Source organism: Suricata suricatta, chromosome 7 (assembly GCF_006229205.1).
Source record: "Suricata suricatta isolate VVHF042 chromosome 7, meerkat_22Aug2017_6uvM2_HiC, whole genome shotgun sequence".
NCBI lineage: Eukaryota > Metazoa > Chordata > Mammalia > Carnivora > Herpestidae > Suricata > Suricata suricatta.
Genome location: NC_043706.1, coordinates 20,200,259 through 20,225,609, shown reverse-complemented (window position 1 = coordinate 20,225,609; position 25,351 = coordinate 20,200,259). Strand labels below are relative to the sequence as shown.

Sequence of the window (25,351 nt, the reverse complement as noted above, 5' to 3'; positions counted from 1 at the left end):
CTAAAATTGCATTACAGTTTTAATGTCCAACAGGAACATGACGTATTAGAGACACCTAAGGCTTCTCTTACCATAACTGAACATGGGTAACTGTATTTCTGAAATCTCAAAAATCTCTAGTAGCCAAGTAGATTTTATGTCTCTATGTCTCCTCAAATTCCTTAACTACTTATAATTTTTAAATCAAGGTTAAAGAACATATGCCAAAAAGAAGTCTTATTATAAGAAATTAAAGCGCAGGTCTTACATTAAGTTTTTTAGATGCATTAGATAACTAGTTTGTTAATCACTAGAAATGAGTGGAAGACATCTCTTCTGGTTCAATTCCATTCCTTAAAGTAAATAAACACCTGACATCTGTGTCAGACATCTCAAGTTCTTCTTGAGATGTTCTCAGCATTTCTATATGAAGATGAAAAATTTTTCTTTTGAGTAGCACAACAATAAAGATAAAACAATGTGTAAGTCAAAAAGGCATAGACTTAGGACAATGAAAATTATTATCTTTGAGGATGCACAACAAGGAAGAGCTGAAGAGGGAAAGAGTGTATGAAAGAACTTTATCCTCTATCCCTGCCTTCAACGTTCTATATCCATGTCTTCAGAAGTTAAGTTTGATATAGATTAAGTCCTATTAAATAAACAAAACTGTGACAGATGCAGACCATACCGAGTTATAGCGCACCTCAAGTCAGCCCTGATTCTAGCACTCTGATGAAAACAGGACACCTGGCACACTCAGATACCGACCACACTACCTAACAGGGAAAAAAGGAAACTGTTCTCCCGCGGCCGTGTGTCCTTGCTGCTCTGACTTCTCTCTCATCCCAGTCATGATGAGCGGGATGAAAGGCTGGACAACCCATCTTCCTCTAAGTATTTATGAAGCACCTATTTTTCCAGCTATCTCGCCTATCTGACCTGCTTCTAAAAACTGCTCGTATAAAATAACATTACTTTGATTTACAGATAAAGAAATTAAGGTTTAAGGACACTACATTTAATTTCTTCATGGTCACTCAGTGATGAAGCTGTAGACTCAAACTCAGGTCTCTGCGACACCCAACCAGGCCTTTTCTATAATGCAGGGCAAACGGGATCTTCTCAGGGAAGGTCTGCACAGTGGCCAGAAGTCTCTTTCACAAGATGAAACAACTATCAGAAGAGCTTTTTCTGCCAATCTGATCTGAAGTCCTTCTGCACTGAGGCTTTTCAAGCAAAAAGAGCCTGGATGAGAGACTGAGGTTTGAGTTAGAGTCAACGGTCCCCTTAAGTGTGTGCCCCAGACCCCTGGGACTTGCACGGGCACTACAGTGGTGGGGAGAGAGGGTTAGGGAGGGGCTGCTGATGCTATAAATTTGGGAAACAGGTTAAACAAAATCTACTTTTTTCCCCAGTCTCATGGACTGTAATTCTTCAAAAGATGAATAAAACACGAAGAGTTCATTAAACTCTTTTCATAGAACTTTGGCAAAACATAGAGAAAAAAAGAGAGAGAAAAAAATGCCAACAAGCTCCTTCAAAGCTCTTTTCATAGAACTTTGGCAAAACATAGAGAAAAAAAAAGAGAGAAAAAAATGCCAACAAGCTCCTTCAAAAATGGAATCCTGCTTTAGCTGTAAATTATTTTTTAATAAATACAGAAAATAACTAATGAAACATGCATGCTCAGATGCTGTTTAATCGCTTTTTCTTTTCTTTTTATTCTTTTAGGACATGTACCATAATTGGCTCAGCCAGCCCTGTGATCTGGAACACAAGGCACCAGCCCGGACCCCACTTCCCACTAGAGAGCACTTCTTCCGGCACAACTCAATGAAAAAATGAAGATTTGGGAAGCACACTTCAAATTCTGGTTCACTTGCTACTAGCTGCATGACCCAGAGCAAGGTAAAGTTTCTTTCACTTTAAAATGAGGAGAATAATATCTTATAGTCATAAATAATATTTATGAAGACCAGAGGTAATACATGTCAAGGTTCTAGCTCAGTGCCTGTGGCGCTAATGAAAATTAATATGATTCTTATGTGAATTATAAGCAAAACATCAAGAAGGCAGATCAAACTGCTTTTTATATTCCCCATTTTTTGTCCTTTAATTTGAATAATTTAATTTCAAGAACAGATTTTTGGAATAATTTGAACTGTACAGGCAACTCAAATAAAAGTGAGCTTCCTCTTCCCATTCCTACACTCAATTCAATGCTCCTCGATGATTTCACTATTTACCATATGATTCTAAAAAAAAGACTTTAAGATGTTGCTAAACATCAGTATGTCTATTTTGTAGTTTCGGGATATTGCGAGTAATAGATCCAACTAGCTTTTTCACAGAAGACAGATCATGTCTTGGCCTCGCAGTCCAGGTGAAAAAAAAAGTTGAGTGCTGACCTCTCTCTAATCCAGTTGAAAATCTAGTCTTGCTTTCTCATCAGGAAGTTCTTAAAGTCACTCTATTTCCTAGCCTCTCACTTTTAATAGCAGTAAGTGCTATGCAAACTTGCATTCTTCATACCAATCAGTTAAAAAAAATGGAGGGCAGTTTATATATTCATATACTGACAATACCATACTCTACATATATAAATAAAATTTGGCTACCTGGAAATAACATCTATCTGAAATTTAGTTGAGAACTATATGGTAAGACTTTTAATCATCAAAAGAAAGATACCAATTACAAACATTGCAGGGTTCATGAAAAGCTCTTCTGATTTTGAATCTACTTACCTTACTTTACACATAATTCTAACCATGTCGGTGAACTGGTTTCCAAAAGTACACCATATTAAATGTCACAAATTAGAAAAACAAAATGCTGATAAATGAGATAGGAAGAAATGATACGCATCGACCTTATAGGGAAGGAGAACATAGATAACAAAAGCTTCAAACACAGTCCGTGAGGGCATTTGGTACAGAAAAATACAGTCTCTTGGGGCGCCTGAGTGGCTCAGCTGGTTGAGTATCTGACTCCTGATTTCGGCTCAGGTCATGACCCAAAGTCGTAGGACTGAGCTCTGTACTGGGTTCCATGCTGAGCAGGGAGCCTGCTTAAGCTTTTCTCTCTCTTTGGGCGCCTGGGTGGCATAATTGGTTAAGTGTCCAACTCTTGATCTTGGCTCAGGTCATGATCTCAGTTTGTGAGTTGGGGCCCTGCATCAGACTCTGTGCAAATGGTGTGTAACCTGCTTGAGATTCTGTCCCTCCTTGTCTCTGCCCCTCCCCTGCTTGTGTGCCCCACCCCCACCCCTCTCCCCTTCTACCCATCCCTTTGCCCCCTCCCCTGCTCACATTCTCTCTCACTCTCTAAAAAAAAAATTAAAGAAATAAAAATAAAACAATTTTTAAAAAGAACATTCTTTCTCTTAATTCCCCAGTCACCATAATGTAAAACTGTATATTCTCAGTAATTCCTAACTCATAAAAAAAAGTTTAAAACATTTAATAAATTTTTTGTAAAAATCAGAAAAGTATGAGAGATATCTATATACAGATTATTAAACTTAGTTTCTCTGTGAAGCGTTGTGAATGTACACAGTGTGGAGCAGGTGCAGGCAGAGGACATCCTGGGGTCTCGGGGACATCACGGACCCTCCTGCCCTTCCCAGGCTGCCGCCTACTCGGAGAGGCCTGCAGGTCCCGAGGACTCAGAGTCCATGCGGCAAAACCCATCAGCTGCTTAGAGCTTAGACAAGTATGAAATACATTTTCAAAGACTTCTATCCAAGATAAAGTTATAAAAGTGGTGTGCTTCAAGAAGATAAAACCTCAGCTTTGTGGTAAACTTGGCTAGATGGAATGATTCATTTTCTAAGATTCCTAGACACAAGGTTTTAGTGTATAAAACAGCAGAAACATTGCCCATTAGCATCTCGTGCATATCACTCACGCAAAAGGTAAAGTGTTCTAAGCCAACGGTGTGAAGGAGGTCCCAGGGTGTGTGTATTCCAAGCGTGAGGACGTGCGGCCTGGCCGGCTGTGACTTTACAGGACGAAAGACAAAGAGCTGAGCAGCTGCTTTGTTGAAAGCAGCAGACACGCCGCCTGACAGACTGCCACAATATGTCCTCAATGCCACCGAAGCCGTTCTAGTGCCAGCATGCGCCCCAGTTCATACACTTATAAAAGCCAAAGATTTAGCTTGACACGCCAGCGAAATCTGTTTGTAACTACAAATAACTCTCAGAAATAAGGGAAAATCTCTTATAAATACTGAACTAACTGCACACCACCATCACTTGTGTCCATCAGTTTCAAAAACAGCCATTCTGCTTTTATGTTCAATTACTGGGGTTCTATAAATGACTTAGTCTGAAATAAGTATTCCTCTAACTAAAACACACCTGAAAACCAACGAGCCCATCACACTACAGTTACATTCAAACAGACTCACACAGGGCTGACAGGAAGTGGTAGTTCCCTACATACATGCCAAATCCGTTCTCTAGGATCCCTTTTCCTGGCATTCCTAGCAGGTCAAGGAGTACTAAGACTTCTTCCCTGATGTTTACACAGCCCTACTTCTTTACTAACAACAGAGCAAAGTCAGAGCACACGGGGCGGTCCGCGGCGCTCTCTTCCCGGCAGCACGCCTGGAGGTGCGCGCAGGCAGAGGTGTGCTGTCTGCACAGAATTGAAGTCAGTGACACCAACAAATGAAAGACTGTTTTTTATCATCACCAGGCACTGACAGTACTGAAAAGTGCTGGTGATAAAATAACTCCTAAACCAAAAATCGTTCTTTGGTCTAAAGCCCTAAATAATCACTGAGGTTACTGTCCAAATTTAATAATGTGTTTCAAATTAACAAATTTTAATAAAATGTTTCAAATTGACACATTTCTATTGTTTATCCTTTAGCAAGTTTTGTATTTCACACTGAAGTTAATTTAGAGGACTTTCTAGTCACACAACCCATCCCAGACAAAGGTGAAGTCGACTATACATGTTTATTTCAAAAGTAAATTCATAATAATTCAGGATCATTTAAGTTTTCTTTAGATGTTCAGCCCCTCAAACTCCCTGGGAGTAAATATTATTGCACCTAAACAATGATACTAGAGCAACTGCAGATAAAACCTGAATTAGTTCTAACCCATTATTAGACATTATCTTTTTTTGGTACTTAAATTTGCATATGTTTTTATTTGTACTTAAACTTTTATACTCTGGGGACCCTGGGAGCCACCAGAATAGTTGCCAAAGAAACAAAGGCAGTATTGCAATTTCTGGAATTTACTGTGCCTTGTGATTTTTATAAAGCTCTTCCAGACTAATTTTTATGCTTAAAATTTTTCTGAACTATGTACTATTGCTTCATGTGAGAGAAATTTTTCAAAATTATAAAAAAGCATTTTTTTAACATTTATTTATTTTTGAGAGACAGAGAGAGACAGATCATGAGCAGGGGAAGGGCAGAGAGAGAGGGAGACACAGAATCGGAAACAGACTCCAGGCTCTGAGCTGTCAGCACAGAACCCGATGTGGGGCAGCTCGAACCCAGGAACCATGAGATCATGACCTGAGCTGAAATTGGAGGCTCAACTGACTGAGCCACCCAGGCGCCCCTAAAAAAGCATTTTTAATCAACTATGACTCAAAATTGATTGATAAATCTGTCTATACTATTTAGTTTGAATACTCAAAGATCAAATTCAATGAAGTTATTAATAAATTTGCATAAGAATCAAAAGCAATCTATATGATTATTATTCATTACCACGACAGACCAATTTGGATAACAGGTTTTCCCTTTTTCTAAAAAAAAATAAATAACTGATATACATAAATTTATTAATTTCTTATTTTTCTCCTTTGGTGTTATAATACTTCTTAAGTTTTTAATTTGTTTTTCTGGGGGACTACAACACCAAGTTAAAAAGAACACCACCTGCATTTTTTTCTTGTTATTATACTTTAACATCAGGTTTTTTTAATTAAAAATAATTTTGTTGGGGAGTGTTAAAACAGTCTACTTTAGGTGTAAAATATTGTACATACACTGCTCCTATAGATCTATTTCCAAAGTTACACAGTGACAACAGGGTAGAATCAAGGGTAAAAATCCAGTTTTCTACTCTTTTTAAACCAAATAATGTTAAATTATTAGTCTCTCAGGAACGGCAATGTTTTTTAAAAAATGACAGAAACTAACAAGTATTTCACATTCCAGTTTCAAAGTAATTAAGAGCTTTAAAAAACCTGACTGAATATGCCTGAATAGGCAGGAAAAAAAATCCATAGGCACACACTGTGAACCACCCACTTAGGGACTTATATGTGGGGCTCCTGCTAATTTTCAAAACAAAAGTGGAACTAACTTTGCACTAGTTTTTCTTTTCCTAGCAAGAAGTCATATGAGAAAGCATGTAGTATTAAAAATCAACGTGTTGAGGCGCCTGGGTGGCTCAGTCGGTTGAGCATCCAACTTCGGCTCAGGTCATGCTCTCACGGTTCGTGGGTTGAAATCCCGCGTCAGGCTCTGTGCTGACAGCTAGCTCGGAGCCTGAAGTCTGCTTCAGATTCTGTACCTCCCTCTCTCTCTGACCTTCCCCTGCTCACACTGTCTCTCAAAAATAAATAAAAAACATTAAAAAAATTTTTTAGTCAACATGTTTACTGGTGAATACTAACAAACATTTAAAGAATGAACATTAACCTAATCCTTCTCCAATTCTTCAAAAAACTGAAGAGGAGGAAAGACTTCCCAACTCATTCTATGAGACCAGCAACGTCCTGAGACCAAAGCCAAACAAAGACACTTTAAGAAAAAAGAACTGCAGATCAGTATTCCTAATGAATACTGATATAAGATCCTCAATAAAATACTAGAAAATGGAATTTAACAGCATATTAAAAGGATCATACACCATAAACAAGTGTTCTAGGAATGTACAGATGGTTCAATACATGAAATCACAAATGACATAGAGTACATCAACAGAATGAAGGGGGAAAAAACACAATCATGTTAATCTCTGCAGACAACACATCTGACAGAGTTCAAGACCCTTACCTGATAAAAATACGCACAGACTAGGAAGAGAAGGAAACTACTTTGACATGATAAAGGCCATATGTGAAAAACTCACAGCTAACCTCATATCCAGTGGTGAAAACCTGAAAGCTTTCTCTCCAGCATGAGGAAGGAGACAGCGATTCTGTTTTACTACTTCTATTCAACATAGTATTGGAAGTCCTAGCCAGGGCAATTTGGAGAGGAAGAAGAAAAGGCATCCAAATCAGAAAGGAAGAAGTACAATTATCTGTGCTTACAGACAACATGATGTTATATGTAGAAAACCGGAAGGTTCACAACAAAAAACTTACTAAACAAATTCAGCAAATTTGCAGGATACAAAACCAATACTCAAAAATCAGTTGCATGTCTATACTCTAACAATGAACAATCCTTAAAAGGTGTTAAGAAAAATGCCATTTACAATAGTATTGAAAAGAATAAAGTATTTGGGAGTGAATTTAACCAAGCAGAAAAAGACACAGTCATTGGAAAGTCATGTTCATGGACTGGAAGACTGAATACTGCTAAGATGTCAGTACTACCCAAAGTGATCTGTGGGGTCAATGGCATCTCTATTAAAATCCCAATGATGTGTTTTGAAGAAATAGAAGAATCCATCCTAAGAGTCATATGAAATCTCAAGTGACTCCAAATAGTCAAAACAATCCTGAAAAAAGAATGAAGTTGGTCTCACACTGTATCAACCACGTGTCCATGAGGCTTTGACATCTGGGCTCTCTCCACCCTGGAGAGACTGTCCCTCCCAGGGCTAGCCTATTCCTAGAGACAGTAAACAACACCCCCACAGCATACCTCCTACATGCAAGCTAACCAGTCCAGGGCCCAGACCCCAACCACCTCTACTGGGCTCTCACCCGCTGGGCCTCTGTCCTAACCACACAAGGCCAGACAGCGAGAGACAGTCTCTATGCCCCAGAGTCTGCTGAAATTGTTCAATCTAGCCAATCCTAAATCCTAATCCTGCCTCACACGTTCCTTCCTGCTGAAACTACACTAACCTGTTCCCCCCCCCCTGCCTCCTGACTGACCCTGATGCTTCCTCATATGCTCCTATGTGCAAGGCAGGTGTCCTCCTCTTGGGAACTGTAACAAACAACCTTTCCATGACAATCATCCCCTTATAAGCCTGTTGGCCTTATCATACCTGTATAATAATAAAACCTACATTTTATAAAATATACTTCCTGATTTCAAAACTTACCACAAAGTTACTATAATCAAAATAGTGTGGTACTGCCATACAGATAGACATAGAGACCACTAAAATAGAAGAATTAGGAAATAAACCCTTGCATATAAGGTCAAGTAATTTTTTATAGGGATGTCAAAACCATCCAACAGGGAAAGGGCAATGGTGCTGGGAAAACTGGATATCCACATGCAAATAAAAATGAAAATGGACCCTTACCTTGCATCATATACAATAACTAACTCAAAATGGGTCAAAGATCTAAATGTTAAGATCTAAAATTATAAAATTCTTGAGGGAAAGCTTCGAGACATTAGATCTGGCAATGGTTTCTTTGTTATAACACCAAAAGGATAGGCAACAAAAGTAAAAATAAACAACTTCATCAAAATTAAAAACTTTTGTGCATCAAAGGACTCTATTAACAGAGTAAAAATCAACCCACAGAATGGGAGAACATGTTTGTAAATCATATATATGATAAAGGGTTAATATCCAAAATATATAAAGAACTCATACAACTCAGTGACGACAAAAACAAATAACCTGGTTTTAAAAATGGGCAAGGGACTGGAATGAGTATTTCTAGAAAGGAGAACACAAATAGCCAATAAGCAAAGAAAATGATTCTCAACATCACTAATCATTAAAGAAATGCCAATCAAAACCATAAGATGCCATCTCACATTCATTAGGACTGCTGCTACCGAAGAAACAGAAATTAACAGCACTGGGGAGGATGTGGAGAAAAGGGAACTGTGTGCGCCGTTGAAGGGAATACACAGTGGTGCGGCTGCTGTGGAAAACAGGATGGTGGTTCCTCAGAAAATTAAACACAGAATTACCATTGCACCCAGTAGGTCCACTTTTGAATATGTACCCAGAAGAATCATGAACTCATGTTAAAAACAGTGTTATTCACAAAAGTAAAAAGGTGGAAGCAACCCAAGTATCCACAGGCAAGTGAACAGATACACAAAATATGGAATATACATATAACGGAATACTAGTCATTTGTAAAAAGGAGTAAAGCTCTAATACTTGCTACAACACAGATGAACTTTGAAGGCACTACGTTAGAGAAATTAGCCCCTCACAAAAAGATAATGTCGTATGATTCCACTTAGAAAAGGTGCCAAGAGCAGTTGAATTAGAGAGACGAAGTAGAGTGGTGGTTGCCAGGAATGGGGGTGAGAGGGACAGGGAGTTAGTGTTTAACGAGCACGAAGTCTCAGCTGAGGAAGATGAAAAGTTCTGGAAATGGATGGAGTAATGATGGTATTGAGTGAGTATACTTAATGCCACAGATTTGCACACTTAAAAATAGTTAAAATTTAGTTCTGTATATTTTACCACAACCAACAATTTTCCAAATCAGGTTTCAGAGTGTTCTTCCTAAATGAAATCAATTGCATTTCTTAAATAAGTGGATATATTTGTTTTTCTTAAGATAAAATTAGAAAACGCCAACTTTAAAAGATAATGAGGGCACCTGAGTGGCTCAGTTGGTTAAGCATCCGACTTTGGCTCAGGTCGGGATCTGACGGTTCATGGGTTTGAGCCCTGCATCAGGCTCTGTGCTGACAGCTCAGAGCCTGGAGCCTGCTTCAGATTCTCTGTCTCCCTCTCTCCCTGCCCCTTCCCTACTCGTGCTCTTTCTCTTTCTCTCTCAAAAATGAACATAAAAAAAAGGAAGAGAAAGTTTATTAATAAGTCACAATTGTGTACCAGAAGTATTTAGCTGTAGTGATTTAGTCTCTTTCTACAAGAGTGAAAGAAACAGTAATAAAAAGATTGGTTTACATATACCTCATTAGAGAGAAGTTTAAAGAGAAGCCAATCCTAAGGCCAAACTATGTCTAGGACCAGGTCTATAAACGAACTCTGGGATACATAATAGAAAAGTTCTGCATATATTATGTCTAAGTCAGTGACCCTTAACTGGCGGGGAGCAGGGGGTGGATTTTGACCCTCTTGTCCCTCAAACTTTTGGTTGTCACAGCGCAGGAAGAAGGGCTACTGGCATCTAGTGGGTAAAAGACAAGGATGCTGTTAAAGATCCCACAAAGCACAGGACAGCTTCCACAACAAAGAATTATCTGTTCCGAAATGTCAATACTGCAGAGGTTGGGAAAGCCTGGTCTAAGAGAAAACTTGGAATAAGCCAACTAAGGTCTGAAAGGCCCTTTCACACATCTGTCAGTAATACACTGTCATTCATTTTACTTATGCCTTGCACCAACAAATAAAGAACTTAATTCATTTAGTAAGAAGTGTCAGAATAACAGCATCAGTAAGGATTTTAATAGAATATGACACACTGATCTATTTGTATTTTTAAGCTCTATCAAGAATAATGTATATGTTATTTCATTGTTCTCATAAAAAAATGCAGGGTTATAACCAAATCTAATAAATTTCTGCAGACAAGATGAACCAAAGGATTCATGTTTATTTTATTATTATTATCTCTAGTCTGGTTGAACATGGCCTCAAAAATGGACATCTGTGCATGAACCTAACTTTAAACTCCTTACAGAAATTAACTGCTCGTTTCTCTTGACAGAATATTTTTAGGAGTCCATGAATTTTCTAAGTTAGTTGTATTTTCATTTCGCTGCTCCTAATGTTAGCTTCCAAAATGCAGCTTTGCATTCGTGGGTAGTTTTTCAAGACATATGTCAAATAACTGGGGAATGTGCACTTATTGTTCTTCTGAATGTACTTTTAGGTATCAATTGTGGGAAGTGTAATTTGGATGAATGACGTTTATCATAATTTACTTCCCACAGAATTCCACAAATTGTCTTGACATAAAAGAATTAATGATTAATGGCAGTACTCTATTTTATTCCATTACTACTCCCATCTTTCTTTGTTCTGAGAGCCAATCAAATATACAAATGTAGCCAAAAGTATCACCAAGGGCAGCAATTAGCATTAGATTGTAAAATAAAGCTACGGTTCGATTTTGCTTTGTACACACTTGCTAGATGAAACATTAAACTTTATGTATCTATTATATATATATATATATATATAATCTGAAGCCTCTGCCATGGCAGTGTCCGCAAAAAAACAGAACAGTACCAAAAAAATGTCCTTAAAGATACATATTTCAAATATCCTGCTATTTAGAGAAGTACTAGAAAAGAAACAAAGACTTAACGGTTTATTGCCCTGCAAGAATATAAGGAATTTTTACTTTTGTCTGAGCTCTGAGAAATACATTTTTGTGTAACATGTGACACACATTTCAGTATATTCTAAAATACACATTTTCAATGTGTATTCCACATTAAAAATGGTTTAGTAACATTCTCTGACATAATACCTATAACAAATATATTTAAGACAAACATAGACTAAGGGCTTTTATTATTTCTTGAGGCCATTTTTTCCCAAACTGTGTGACGGTATCTGAGTATCTTTTAATTTAGAAAATCATGAATGGGTGGGATTCTCAATGCTTCACCAACTCTAACCAGACCACGGCAGAGCTCTTAGAAGGACAAGAATTGACATTTAATCACAATCATAACTGCACGGACAAAGTCCAACAATGTGTGAGCGCACTTTCGCATGAATCTGCTTAAGCCACATAGCAACGTGCTACCACAGCACTTTTTATTTTGAAAACCAAGAGAACTGCTTATTTACAGGAACAGTCAGTATAGCCAGCATTCTATCAGCTAGTGTTTCTGTTTCTCAAGAACAGAAATACTCCTGGTGCCCTCAACGACAAATTGTTTAATACAGCATTCAAGACTCTCCACAGGCATCTCCGGAAATACCCATTTAGACACTCTACATACCAGCTGCGTGAGACCACGGACTTCTCCCATTTCTTACCTTTGCTTACACTGTATCCCTCGCCCTACATCTTTCTTCCCATCCTCTATCAAACTGAATTCCCACCCACTAATCAAGGCCAGGCTTGAATGTCACCATCTTCTGAATATATTAGTCCTTTTGCCAAGATCCTACAAAGTTCTTTGTAACTTGATCACAGCTCTTAGTTTATTCTACATTACACCAGTGTTAGTGGTTTGGGACTCCCTCTTCTAGACTGTTAGTTCCTGAGGGTATGAATTGCCTTACACTTAACAAACTGAAATCTTTCATCCCCACTGCCACCTTACAAAGTAGAGAACTAAAAAAAAAAAGTATCTGCTGTCAGCCTGGCCTGGCCCATGTAAGGTCCGGTGCTTGCCTTTACAGTGTTCCCAGGACACGGTGCAAGCACCACACCCTAACAGATGTTCCTGCCTGTGGCTCGGCCTCGCCGTTTTATCAACGTGCTCAACAGCTCTGCTCCCTGACCCAGCTCGCTGTGACCTCACTCCTCCTGGGCCACCTTCCCCCTGTCTGAAATGTCAAGTCCTTTCAGTAAGGCCTAATTCATCAAATTGCTGAATTTTAAACTCCACATCAACATTTAGAGTTGAGCAGAGGGTACAGAAACATATCCTCTGGCAAGGTTTATTCCACTGTATTTTTATATACAGTGCAGATCTGAACTATTATTGTGGATTAACCACAGCACATTCCAGAGAAATGGAGATAGTAACACTTGTTCATACATAAAAGACATTATATTCAGAGTGACTTGGTATTTTCAACATTTCTTAAAAAGTGCATCTTTATTAGTTTAGAATAATGATTAAGTTATAAAAATACTTTATGGAAATTATAAGTGAAAATATCAAATTATCACAGGACCTTAAATTCTTGTGCTGTTTTTCTACATCTGAATTTACTAAGATATACTTTCAATAAGGAAAGCACTACCAGCAAGTGATTCACATACTCTTAGGACTGCTCCTTAAGTAACCCATCCAGGGGTGTGAACGCTTCCTTTTCCAGAAGAAATCTACACAACAGACTCATCAGCGCTTCAGGCTCAAAGAAAATATTTTTATTTCCAACCTTGAAGGTATTTTTTGTTCCATGTAAAAGTCTTATTCTCTCTTCTCAATGAGACAAATATCACTTTGAGGGAAAAGGTGAAAACATTGAAAAAGAAAAAAAAGAGATCTGCAATTTGAATTATAAAAATATGGAGGGGAAAATCATGTGCTCATACCTCCTGAACACTTCTTCAATGAATTAGCCATTTTTAAATCTTTTCAAATCAATGCATAAAGAAAACAAATTCAGAGACTTTTTTAATAAAGAGGCACTGCTAAAAATATGATAATGGTAAGAGTTATGGGCCCCATTTTCCAAATGATCTACTTTTACCTTCTTTCGTTCCTGCTCCTTCTGCTGGAGTCTACAGACTGCGTCCGAGGCTGTTTGCACTAAAACAAAACAGACAACGGGTTTTCAGTCAGCAGCCCTTGTTCACGACTCACCTGAAAAAAACACCCCCAAAACTTGAATTGTTTCAGATCTCAAGAAACTATACCAAAAAACGGAGACTATTTTGGTTGTAATAGGATGGCTGGAAGGGAAAAAAGAAGTTTTGCCAAATATATATTTAGGATTCATAAGTAGAGCCACCATCATTCATGAGCCTTGAGATACAAGCCAAGGACAATTAAGTACGAATTCCAATGACAAGCTGTCAATAAGGACTTCAAAATTCTTTAAAAAGATGTAAAATGCCTGACAAATTTATCATGACATACTTATTTTGTCTACAGTGTCTCTCTGATTCATTAGCCCTCCCTCTCCCTTTTTCTCATCCATAGAAACTTCTCTCTGGCAGCCAGTACTCAGTACCCACAAAGTTCCAACCACCTTCTATTCTTACTTCTGCTCTCTTGTCTGCTAATTCATCCTGGCTGCCACTGCCAGATGCAAATTTCTCTGGCTTATTTCCTTTGAGTGACTTCCCTTTCTATGACCCACATCTGTTCATTGTAATTATTAGAGATATTTATTATTACTCTGTGCCCAGACCTATGCTAAGTACTTTCCATGTACTATCCCTCTTAATCCCACCTTCCTAATTTAGGAGAAGATCACTATCCCATTTCACAGATTTTTGGCATCTGTAAAAAACTGAGGTACAAACAGTAGGTAATATGACTAGTAAATACAGAAGGCAGGTTTTAAGGGGTGCCTGGGTAGCTCAGTTGGTTCTGGTCATGATCTCACAGTTCATGAGTTCAAGCCCTGCATTGGGCTCTGTGCTGACAGCTCAGAGCCTGGAGCCTGCTTCAGATTCACTGTCTCCCTCTCTCTCTGCCCCTCCACCATTTGCCCTCCATCTCTCTCTCTCTCTCGCTCTCTTTCTCTAAAATAAATTTTAAAAATTTTTTTTAATTTTAAAAAGCAGGTTTTAAGAACAGACCCTGCAGGAGCACCTGGGTGGCTCAGTTGGTTAAGCATCCAACTTCACCTCAGTTCATGATCTCACAGTTTGTGAGTTCAAGCCCCATGTCAGGCTCTGTGCTGATAGCTCAGAGCCTGAAGCCTGCTTCAGCTTCTGTTTCTCCCCCTCTCTCTGCCCCTCCCCAACTTGCACTCTGTCTCTCAAAACAAATGAATAAACATTTTCTAAACATTAAAAAACAATAATAAAATCAGACCCATGCCTCTAAAGATGTGGCTCATACCCTCAACACTCTCCTCTTGTGATCTCATCAAATGAAATTGGTTTTCATCCCTCAATTCTTCAGACCTTTTCATTTACTGGATCCATTTTATTTCTGTACCTAAATATTTTCACTGACTTCACTGCTCAGCACGCACATGACAGTGAGCTATAGTCAAATGCAGAGTTGAGCACTTGGTTGTGTAACTTGCATGTTTGGTTGCTCACTCATTCACTGGTCAAATGCCGAGTGCGCATTTGCTAGGAGCCAGGTGCTGTCACTGGTGCCCTTCTAATGCCTGAGCACCTTAGCTCCTCCTTTCTAAAATGAATGTAACAACTGAGAGAACTTGGGAACTGACAATAAATGAGATAATATAGTCGGTTTTATGCTGACAAATAATTTAAAGACGAATACCACTTAAGGCAGTTCCTCACACATTGTAAGCATCAAGGGAGGCTGTTATTTCTATTATTCCGCTTACTATCCCTACTGAAAATGCTTTCCGTATTCCTGTCTCCTAATGGCAATGTTTTACTTATCTTACAGAACAGTTCAAGAACCTGTCTTACAAGCACAGCCTTCCTAATAAAGCCCTCCTAGATTAACCCATTCCCTAGAAGGATTTCCTCTTATTGGAAATTCCTTTATCAGGTATGTGTGGGTCTCACCACTTTATCTTGCATTTGCTTACACAGAGATTTAGTAGTGTTTTACAATATGCCTTCCTCTCCTACCCAAGCCTAGTCCCGAATAGGTCCCAAGTTCCAAAGCGGGGCAGGGACGATAACTTCCCTTTCAGAATAATGTTAGGTCCCTCCCTGTGAGAATATGGTAAAAGAGGAGGATTCTGCTTTTAAAAGGTAATGTTTTCAGCAGTAGCCATTTATTTTAGTGATATCAAAGATAATATTTTAGGACTGAAAATTATGTTCCCAATCATTGTTTGTTCTAACAGAAAAGATGAAAACAAAACAAAATGGGAGCTGATTAGATCTGCCTTCTTTCTGTGGCATATTAGTATTACATCATGTTCCCCAGGCCATGGTTCTATCATTTCCTGATTGGACTTTTTCCCCCTGACTCTGAACAGAACTTAAAATAAATTCCATTTTGTGGTCTTTGGGTGCTTCATCATTTTCGGATCATTCTGGGCTCGATCTAAAAAAAGAGTTACAAGACTATGACGTTATTTTGTCATCTGTTATGTCCTTTAAAATTTTAATTAGAATACATCTGACATCTCACAAAAGCACACTTTTGTTCCTTATAGGAACTGTCTTTGTGCTCGGACAGAATGCCCGTTTTTAGAAATTTGAGTCCCTTAGCAGTAGCTGACTTTTTAATTCTTTAGCCACACAATAAGAAAGGTTCACTTTCTAAATTTAATGAAATGTGTTTTTCTAAAATATAAGAAAATCATGTGACCATACCAAACATTCCTTCTTGGTGATTAGAGACCCAAGAGGAAAAGGCCCACTATTCAGCCTATCACTTCCACTCACTGGTTGCACCTGATGTGGAAGGAAGCCATGTGCCTTGTTGTCTGTGTTCCAGGAGACTATACTGATTTTAAGGAGTCAAGAATTGTAAAATTATTTTCTCTCAACAGAAAGATTTTTTTGAAATTAGCACCACAAACAGTAGTTGTGCCACATACGATGGGTGACAATGTCCCAACTGTCCTCACACAAGAGAAACAAATACATCCTATCACAATGTGTATGTGTGGACCTCAAATACATATGTAAGCAAATAATTTTGGCTTATTAGAAGATGTTAGCTGAATTCTCATTCATTCATGTCCAGGAACAAATAATTACTTTGGGACTACAATGTGCCATGCACTGTTTTAGGGGCTAAGAGTACCAGATTCCCTTAGCTCATGGAGCTTATATTCTGGTTGGGGAGACAGACAGCATATAAATACTTAGCATGTCAAGTGGTGGTGGATACTCTGGAGAAAAAAGCACAATGAAGAGACCAGAGAGTGCCAGAGTGAGGGGACATGATTATTACAGAGCAGCTAAGAAGGACTCACTGTTGACACCTGAGAAGAAGTCTATAGGAAATGAGAATGTACAAAAATCTGACAAGAGTATTCATTGGGGGCACCTGGGTGGCTCAGCTGGTTAAGCTTCTGACTTTGGCGCAGGTCATCATCTTGTGGTCTGTGGGTTCAAGCCCCACATCAGGCTCTGAGCTGTCAGAGCCTGCTTCAGATTCTGTGTCTCCCTCTATCTCTCTGCCCCTCCCCTGCTTGTGTTCTGTTTTTCTCTCAAAAATAAACATTAAAAAGAAATTTTTTAAAAATCTGCCAAGTGTATTCCAGAGGCAGCAGCAAGCGCAACGGCCTTGAAATGGAGGCACGTCTGGCACATATTAGAAGAACGAGGAGGCCAGAGTAGCTAGAATGACATGTGGGAAAAGAAAATGGAAGCAAATAAAAGTCAGAATGGGGGCCATTATGTAGAATCATCTAGGCCACTATGAGGATTCTGGCTGTTCTCTACGCAAGATGAAGATATTCTGACATAATAATGACAAGAGCCAAATTACATTTCAAACGGATCATTCGGGCTCCTATGTGGAAAACAGACTATAGGGAGGAAAGACATAAAGATGAGTTATATGGTTACTAGAACAATCCAGGTGAGAGATCAGGGTGGTAGTAGTTAGTGAAGCGGTATGGGTGGTCAGATCCTGGATACAGTCTCAAAGTTGTGACAAAAAAATCTATTAGTAAGGTATGTGTGAGCAGAGTGTGAGCAGAGGTGGGGAGAATGGAAAAGGGAGAGGAAGGAGACAGGGAGAGGGAGAGGCATCCAGTGAAGAGAATACTGGTGAAAATTCTAACTAGTGAGTAAAGTGCTATAAAATTTTTGGTATTTTAGGGGCTCCTGGGTAGTTCAGTCAGTTGGGCATCAGACTCTTGATTCTGGCTCAGGTCATGGCCCCAGGGTCACGGGATGAAGCCTCATGTGGAGTGTTGCCCTGAGTGTGGAGCCTGCTTAAGATTCTGTCCGTCTCTTCCTCTGCCCTTCTCCTCTGCTCGCTCTCTATCTCCCTAAAATAAAAGTTGTTATTTTAAATCACTGAATTCTTAAAGATTTCTAGCTAGAGACAGGTTGAAGCAAAACCAGACAAACTTTGTCCCCTAAATCACTAACAAAACAAATAAGTTAAAAAAATAAAAGGTAAAAAATTCCATCATTTACTAAACAAGGGAAAATTATAATTGTATACTATAAACTTTGAAATGTGGTATGATGGCCAAGAACTGAGACTCCTACCCCCTAATTACTTCATCCTCCAAAAGTTAGAAAAAGAAAATAAGCTGACAAAATTGTTAGAACTCCAATATGCTTTAATTTGTACAGAAACAGATGTGGGGGGTGGACAAAGGCTCATATTATGTGAGAGACAGATGAAACAGACACAGCGTCCCTTCTGCAAGAAAACCTAATAAAAGTGTCCATAGGTGTCTGTTATACAAAATCTCTATTAAAAGAGAACAAACAAATTGCATGAAATGAAAATTGAAACTGCAGGCGAAGGAAACAAACAACTCTAAGATCATCATTACAGACCCAGTAAATAAATGAGAAGGAACACAAGAGTCTAAGACTAAATAAACAGGTGGCAGCATTAGGACTTTAGGACAGAAAGCAAATACTGTAAACCTTGATGCAGTTAAAATTCACGCGAGGTTTGGGCAGAGAGCGATGGGAAGCTGTGACTGTCCTAATGCCTCCAACTCTCAAGGCATTAATCAACGCAGAAATAGTAACAACATGACTCTAACTTCTCAATGTTTTTTTATAATTACTTTTCTTTGAATGATCTTTTAATAAATACTATCTTTTATACAAAAGTGACACATTTTAAGGTATTTTCTTCAGTTTTAAGTGTCTGTTCTGTTAAATTCAAGTAAAATTAAAAATTAATACCTAAGCTTAAAAGGTGTATAACCCTCCCAAAACACAAAACAAAACAAAAAACCCAAATACAAACAAAAAAGAGGCGCCTAGATGTTCTAGGTCCATAGAGCTAATTACACTCAGAGTAGTCCACAGATCTTAAAACTTAATTACCAACTTTGGATTTTATGTGTTTTAATTCCTCCTTTCAGGATACACTTTCAGTCTGAATTCCATTTTACTAGTAATACTTTTCTGTTTCATTGTGGAGACGACCTTTAAGAGGCTAGTCCTTACATCAGAAGTAATGTTAGCCCAAGAAAGAATTAAGTCAAAACAACCATTCATAGATTTTTACCAAATTTTACCCAATTTACCTTAATATACTCAAAGAGTAGAAAAGGAAAAGTTATAGGCACGCCTCAAATGCATACATAAGTAATCTTAATAGTCGAGTTTTTTAGTATAATATCTAGAATGTCAGGGTTAAGGAAGTGATAGTCTGAACAAACAAAGGATGTGTGTAGTAAGATGCAAAAGCCTACAGTCAATTTTAGACTTTCTACTGTTCTGCTCAAAGAAACCAAACATAATCCTGGGCATTAATTCTCTCCAAGCCCCTTTGGGCCTTAGTACACATGAGACTGACTTGGACATGAATACAAACACTTGCTAATTTCAGTTATTAACCAAACCTCTACTGTTTTCCTTTACAGGTGGTTATTTTACTGGCTAATTTTGTTTTCTTTTTTTTATCCCCCCAGAAAGGTACTTTTTCATTCTGCACGTCAGTAATCCATCATTATTTACCAGCATATCTAACCTCAGACATGCTGAATAGTGTCACTATGGATCTAGACCCAGGAAGAAACCCTGAGTGTCAATACACTTCTAATTTTAAAATCAATTAGTAATAAAACTCCTGTTATTTTATATGTTTAATAAGTATTCTTTTTTAATATCTCTCCACATTACAATGTTTTGCTTAATGAAAAGAGTTATAAAATGTTTACAAACATTTAGGACAGGATTCTTTTTTTTTTTTTTAAGTTAAAATTCTAGTACCGTTTGAAAAACAAGTTTCATTTCATTGCCTAATACCAAGTCATCAAACTTCTTATGCATAATTAAATTTAAAAAAGGTCAACAATGCTGCAATTTTCTCACATCCTCAAGCCACTGATTATCTTGTGCACCCCAGACACCCACATCTCACTTGGAAGATTGATGCTCTCAACATCACTGGCAGCACACATCAACCACCAGTTAGTCAGGTGCTCTCTGACGGGGCTTCCAGTTTACGGGTTTTGATTAAGAATTCTCTCCCCACCTTCCACCAAAATACTGAAGGAAATACATTTGGGCACAGCATTGATTTGAAATAAAACAGCATAGAAAAACAAAAAACAAAAAAACCAAAACCGCTGGCTTACATCTCTGGAGAACTTGGTTTAAGTTGTCCTGCACTATTTCTCTACATTTGGGCAGAGTCTGTTCATTTGTTTCATGGATCATATTCTTCAAATTTTCAAGAACTCGCATTTCTCGAAGACCACGTTTTTCCTATTAAAAGAAAGTAAATTATTAATACATATTGTGTCTTAAATCTCAGTAATTACTTTCTGGGATTTCCATCCAGGTTTTGGTTGTTATGTAATTACTAAAATTTACACCACTTTCTTCCAATTATTTGGCAATAAATAAGGTCACAATCTGGAGGCATTTTTAAATTATGAAACGCTTCAAAAGTTGCAGTAATATTTTTATAACAATGTTTAAAAATGGGCATGAGAGCTGGTGCCGGGGTAGCTCAGTCAGTTAAGCATCTGACTTTGGTTCAGGTCATGATCTTCTAGTTCATGAGTTCGAGCCCCACACTGGGCTCTCTGCTGTCCGTGCAGAGCCTGCCTAGAATTCTGTCTTCCTCTCCTTCCTTTTGTCAAAAATAAACAGAAAAAAATTTTTAATGGGCATGAGAAATAATTTACGAACAAAAAGAGGCCTAGATTGCTACATACTTCATTCTGTAACAGCAAAGAATGGATCCTATTTTCTTTTGTTGTTTTTATATCAAGTACATAATAGCTCTTATTATTACACTGTTTTAAAACTAATTCCATTTTTCTCAAAAATGTGCAGTAAAGGGAATAATAGTTCCCTTTGCAGAAAAGAGTTAACACTGATTGCTGTCCTTAGAAAGGCCAGCTTGCAAGGTTGGCCCTCCGCTGGGGCTGGGAACTTGACCAGTAAAGATTTCCCTACACTGGTATAGAACTTTCTATAAATGATAAGATACAGCCTTTCTTCTGGGAGTTTGGACTTCTGATACATGCTGGGCAGAGACTGCCTACTCGATCAGTCGCCAATCAAATCCCTGGACTTCTGGACTCAGGTAGCTTCTCTGGTAGACATTTCACATGGTTTGTCACAGCTCATTGCTGGGGGAATGAAGCACATCTGCGTGACTCCATGGGAGAAGACTCTCAGAAGCTTCTGTTTAGTTTTCTCCAAACTTCCTGTCACATATCTGCTCCCTCTGTTGATTTTGCTCTGTACCTTTTTGCCATAACAAAGCCTAGCCTCCAATATGACCATATGCTAAGGCCTATGCAGTCAATTGTTGAACCTGGATGTGGTCTTGATCCCTGATATACCCTGCTTCAGAAAGCACACTTTCACACGACCCTACCACTACACTTAAGGGTAGGCCAGTGACTTGGTTCCAAAGAACAGAGTAGGAAAAGAGAAAAATATTAACTTCACAGTGGAGACAATGAAAGTTGACATCATCAGTAATGTCACAGTGATAACATGTACCCTCTGATGTAATGTGACAAGAAGGGTATTTCCCCAAGACCCATAACCCCCGTCTAATCTTAAGAAAAACATCAGACAAACCCAGATTGGGGGACATTCTACAGGATACTGGCTAGTATTCAAGATTGTAAGTCATGAAAAACATGGAAAGTGATTAACTGTCACAGACCACAGAGGACTAGTGAGCCCGACAAGTAAACGCAATGTGGTACCCTGGAAAAGGTCCCAGAACAGAACCATAATGGAAAAAATGGTGAAACCTGAATAGAGTCTGATATTTCATCAACAGTAACATACCAATGTTAGTTTCCTAGTTTTTAGCCATTTAGCATGGTAATGTAAGACATTAACAGTGACAGAAGCTGAGTGAGGGTCAGGTACAGGAGAACTCCTTATACTACCTGAGCAACTTAACTGTCAATCTAAAATTAATACAAAATAAAAAGTTTATTTAAAAAAGGGCAGTAAACTTGATTGTAGGGAAATAATAAGTTCATTGTGATACTGGGGTTTTTCTTCTCTTTTGAGCCATTCTTATGGAGTAGCTATGGCCAGGTTTTTACTCTTACTTTTCCACAGTAAAAAATTAAAAAGTTAGACAAGGGTTGAGAAAGAATCAAAAATGAATCCTGTACTTATCACCAATATTTTCCACTCCTGGCTGATTTTGTTCCCTCTGTAACATTCCATACATCCTCCTACCCACAATCCTAGATTCTTCGGAAGCAAATTCTGGACAGCATATCATTTCAACTGTAAATATTTCAACATGTATCTTTAAAAGACAAAGACTCTTCTTAAAAAAAAACAATAAGACCACCTCTCTGCCCCCTCCCCTCACACTCACTCACACATGCTCAATAATTATCATTAAATATCAAAGTAGTGTTCCCATTTCCTCAAATGTCCCATTACTTTTTTTTTATCCCCGTTTAAACTGAAATCTAAGGAAAACATATGTTGCAATTGGTTAGTATGTTTCTTAAATTTTTTTAATCTATAGATTTCCCTTCCATCACATTTTTCTTTGCAATGTGTTGGAAAAAAGTTGAGTCATCTGTTCTGCAGTTTCCCACAGTCTGTTACACGGCTGAATGAATCCCCACGGTGTAATTTAACATATCCCTTTGTTGGCTCTCCTTCCTGTAAATTAGTAGTTAGAACTAGAGGTTTGATCAGATTCAGGGTTTTGTTTTGTTTGTTTGCAGGAATATTTCAGAGGGAGGTGGGTTGTGTGCTTTCAGCAGGTAGCACTCCGCCACATACCAGCAGGAATACCTCGGTAAAGGGAAATCTCCCCTCAACTACTTGGTTACTCTGAGGAATGCTTACATACGAAAGGCAAAATAAAACATTTGATTATTTCCTCTTACTTAACAGTTGTAAAAATAAGGATTTGGTTCCCTAGTATTCTCTAAAGGCTTCTGTTTGTTCTATGCATTCCAAATACTCATAGATTTATTTGAAGTTCTTCAAGCCACCACAGTAGTTTTTCTTATTGGTGCTCAAACTGTCCTATTTTTTAATGTTTATTTATTTATTTGAGAGAGAGAGAGACAAGGTTTGAGCAGGGGAGAGGAAGAGAGAGAGGAAGACACAGAATCCAAAGCAGGCTCCAGGTTCCGAGCTTTCAGCACAGAGCCAAATACAGGGCTCAAACTCATGAACCATAAGATCATGACCTGAGCCAAAGTCAGATGCCTAACCGACTGAGCCATCCAGGTGCCCCTGTCCTATTTTTTGTCCAGTGGTAGCCTAGTTAAGTTGGCCTTGCAATGCTTTAGACAAACTTCTATGTTCTTTATCAGCCTCTGCTTTCTGATATGACTGGGTACTCCAGGCTCACCTAGTACATTTCTGGACTCCGAATCAGCATTTTTCTTAATGTTTATTTATTTGGGTTTTGTTGAGAACGTGAGAGAGTGTGCACATGTGAGTGTGAGTGGGGGAGGTGCAGAGACAGAGGGAGAGAGAGAATTCTAGGCAGTCTCCTCAGGGTCAGTGCAGAGCCCAACACAAGGCTCAATCCCATGAACTAAACAAACCATGAGATCATGACCTGAGCCAAAATTAAGAGTACAATACTTAACTGAAAGAGCCACCCAGATGCCCCAAAGTATGTGTTTTTAAAAGATGCATTTTAATGGGGTGCCTAGGTGGCTCCGTCCGTTAGATGTCCAACTCGATTTCATGTCTTTTGCATTGTATTACCTCCTAGCTCTCTCTTTAGGTAATTATTTTAAAACTTTATCCTACTATTGTCTTAAGTTTAAGGATACACATCCACATATATGCACACACATATACATTATATATACATATATATACACACATACACAAATATATGTATGTGTGTATTCATATGTGTAAGATATATATATATACACATATATATATACAGATATATATATATACATATATATATATATATATATATATTTCCAATCCCTTCCTTCTAAATGTAAACATGATATACAGACTTTTCTTCACTTTGAGGGAAATTCATAAACACACACACAATGTATATAATCTTTCTCTGTGTGATCATGTTCTTTTTTATTTGTCTTTTGGTATTTCGTCCTTCTCATGGTTATGTTTATATTAGTACTTTAAGAATACCCTTGGTCTCCACTTCTTTGGTTGTTGTCTATTGGTTCCCTACTATAAGCAACAGCATTCACAGCTTCGTAAGACCCTCTGCCATCCGTCCATGTCGTCCTCCAGTTGCTGATTCCACAGAAGTTTTTCAGCTCTTTAGATGGTGATTTGGTCATTTGGTATTTTAGGGATATCCTGTCCCCTGATTTTATCATAGATGTTGTTTGATTTTGCTTCCCTAGTAGTTCTGTTTCTATAGACAGAGTGAAGCAAAACAAAACAAAACAAAAACAAAAAACAAAAAAAACCCACTAAAACCCAAAACAAAATAACAAAAAACTATGTCAAAGCTTGCTGCCATCCTACCCTCATGGCATTGTAATCTGAATGAATCAAGGCTATAAAGATTGTTTCATTTTTTATGGTGCATTTTTTTCTTTGTCAAGATGCGAAGGAATGGTCTCTCAATTCAAATACAAAGACGATGAAGAACAGAGACTGGAGTTCTGCAGTTCTACTTAGGGTACAGGTCTTACTTGGGGGTCTATGGATGGGCTTTGGAGTTCCAGAATCCCTTTGAAACTGTACTCAAACTGAATATACAGATGTCTTCTATGCATTCTTCCAGGATACCTTGACTTACTAAAGTTAAGAACCACTACCAAAGATAAAACATAAAGTTAAGAATGAAAACACCAACAGCATTTTTCATAAATAGAACAAAGAATACTGAACTTTGTATGGAATCACAAAAAACCTCACATACCAAAAACATTCTTGAGAGAGAAGAACAAAGCTGGAGGTATCATAATCTCAGATTTCAAGATATACTAGAAAGCTGTAGCAATCAGAACAAAGACTCCTAAATCAATGGAACAGAATAGAGAGCCTAGAATTCAACCCATACTTATATAATCAATTAAGCTATGACAAAAGAGGCAAGGATACGCAGTGAGGAAAAGACAGTCTCTTCAATGAATGGTGCTGGGGAAACTGGATGGCCACATGCCAAAGAATAAAACTGGACTACTTTCTTACCTGATACACAAAAATAAACTCAAAATGAATTGAAAACCTAAATGTGAGACCTGAAACCATAAATATCCTAGAAAACAGAGACAGTGAACTCTTTAATATTGGCCTTAGGCAGAAGAAACAAAGCAAAAATAAACTATGGAACCACACCAAAATAAAAAGGTTTTGCACAGGGGTGCCTGGATGGCTCAATCAGTTAAATG

General features: G+C 38.1%; 1 protein-coding gene across 3 annotated transcripts in view; it reads right to left on the bottom strand.

Annotated features, from left to right (window-relative positions):
• BLOC1S5 (biogenesis of lysosomal organelles complex 1 subunit 5) overlaps nucleotides 1–25,351 on the bottom strand; it is a 71,446-nt gene that overhangs the window by 32,330 nt on the left and 13,765 nt on the right. For all 3 annotated transcript variants that reach the window (XR_003910430.1, XM_029943405.1, XM_029943404.1), the window contains exons 3-4: nucleotides 20,132–20,261; nucleotides 13,478–13,536 (exon numbers count right to left, since the gene is read on the bottom strand). Coding sequence is in view for 2 of the 3 variants with exons in the window: in XM_029943405.1 (XP_029799265.1) it covers nucleotides 13,478–13,536; nucleotides 20,132–20,261 (189 nt within the window). In the remaining variant the exon portion in view is untranslated. The remainder of the gene's footprint in view (nucleotides 1–13,477; nucleotides 13,537–20,131; nucleotides 20,262–25,351) is intronic.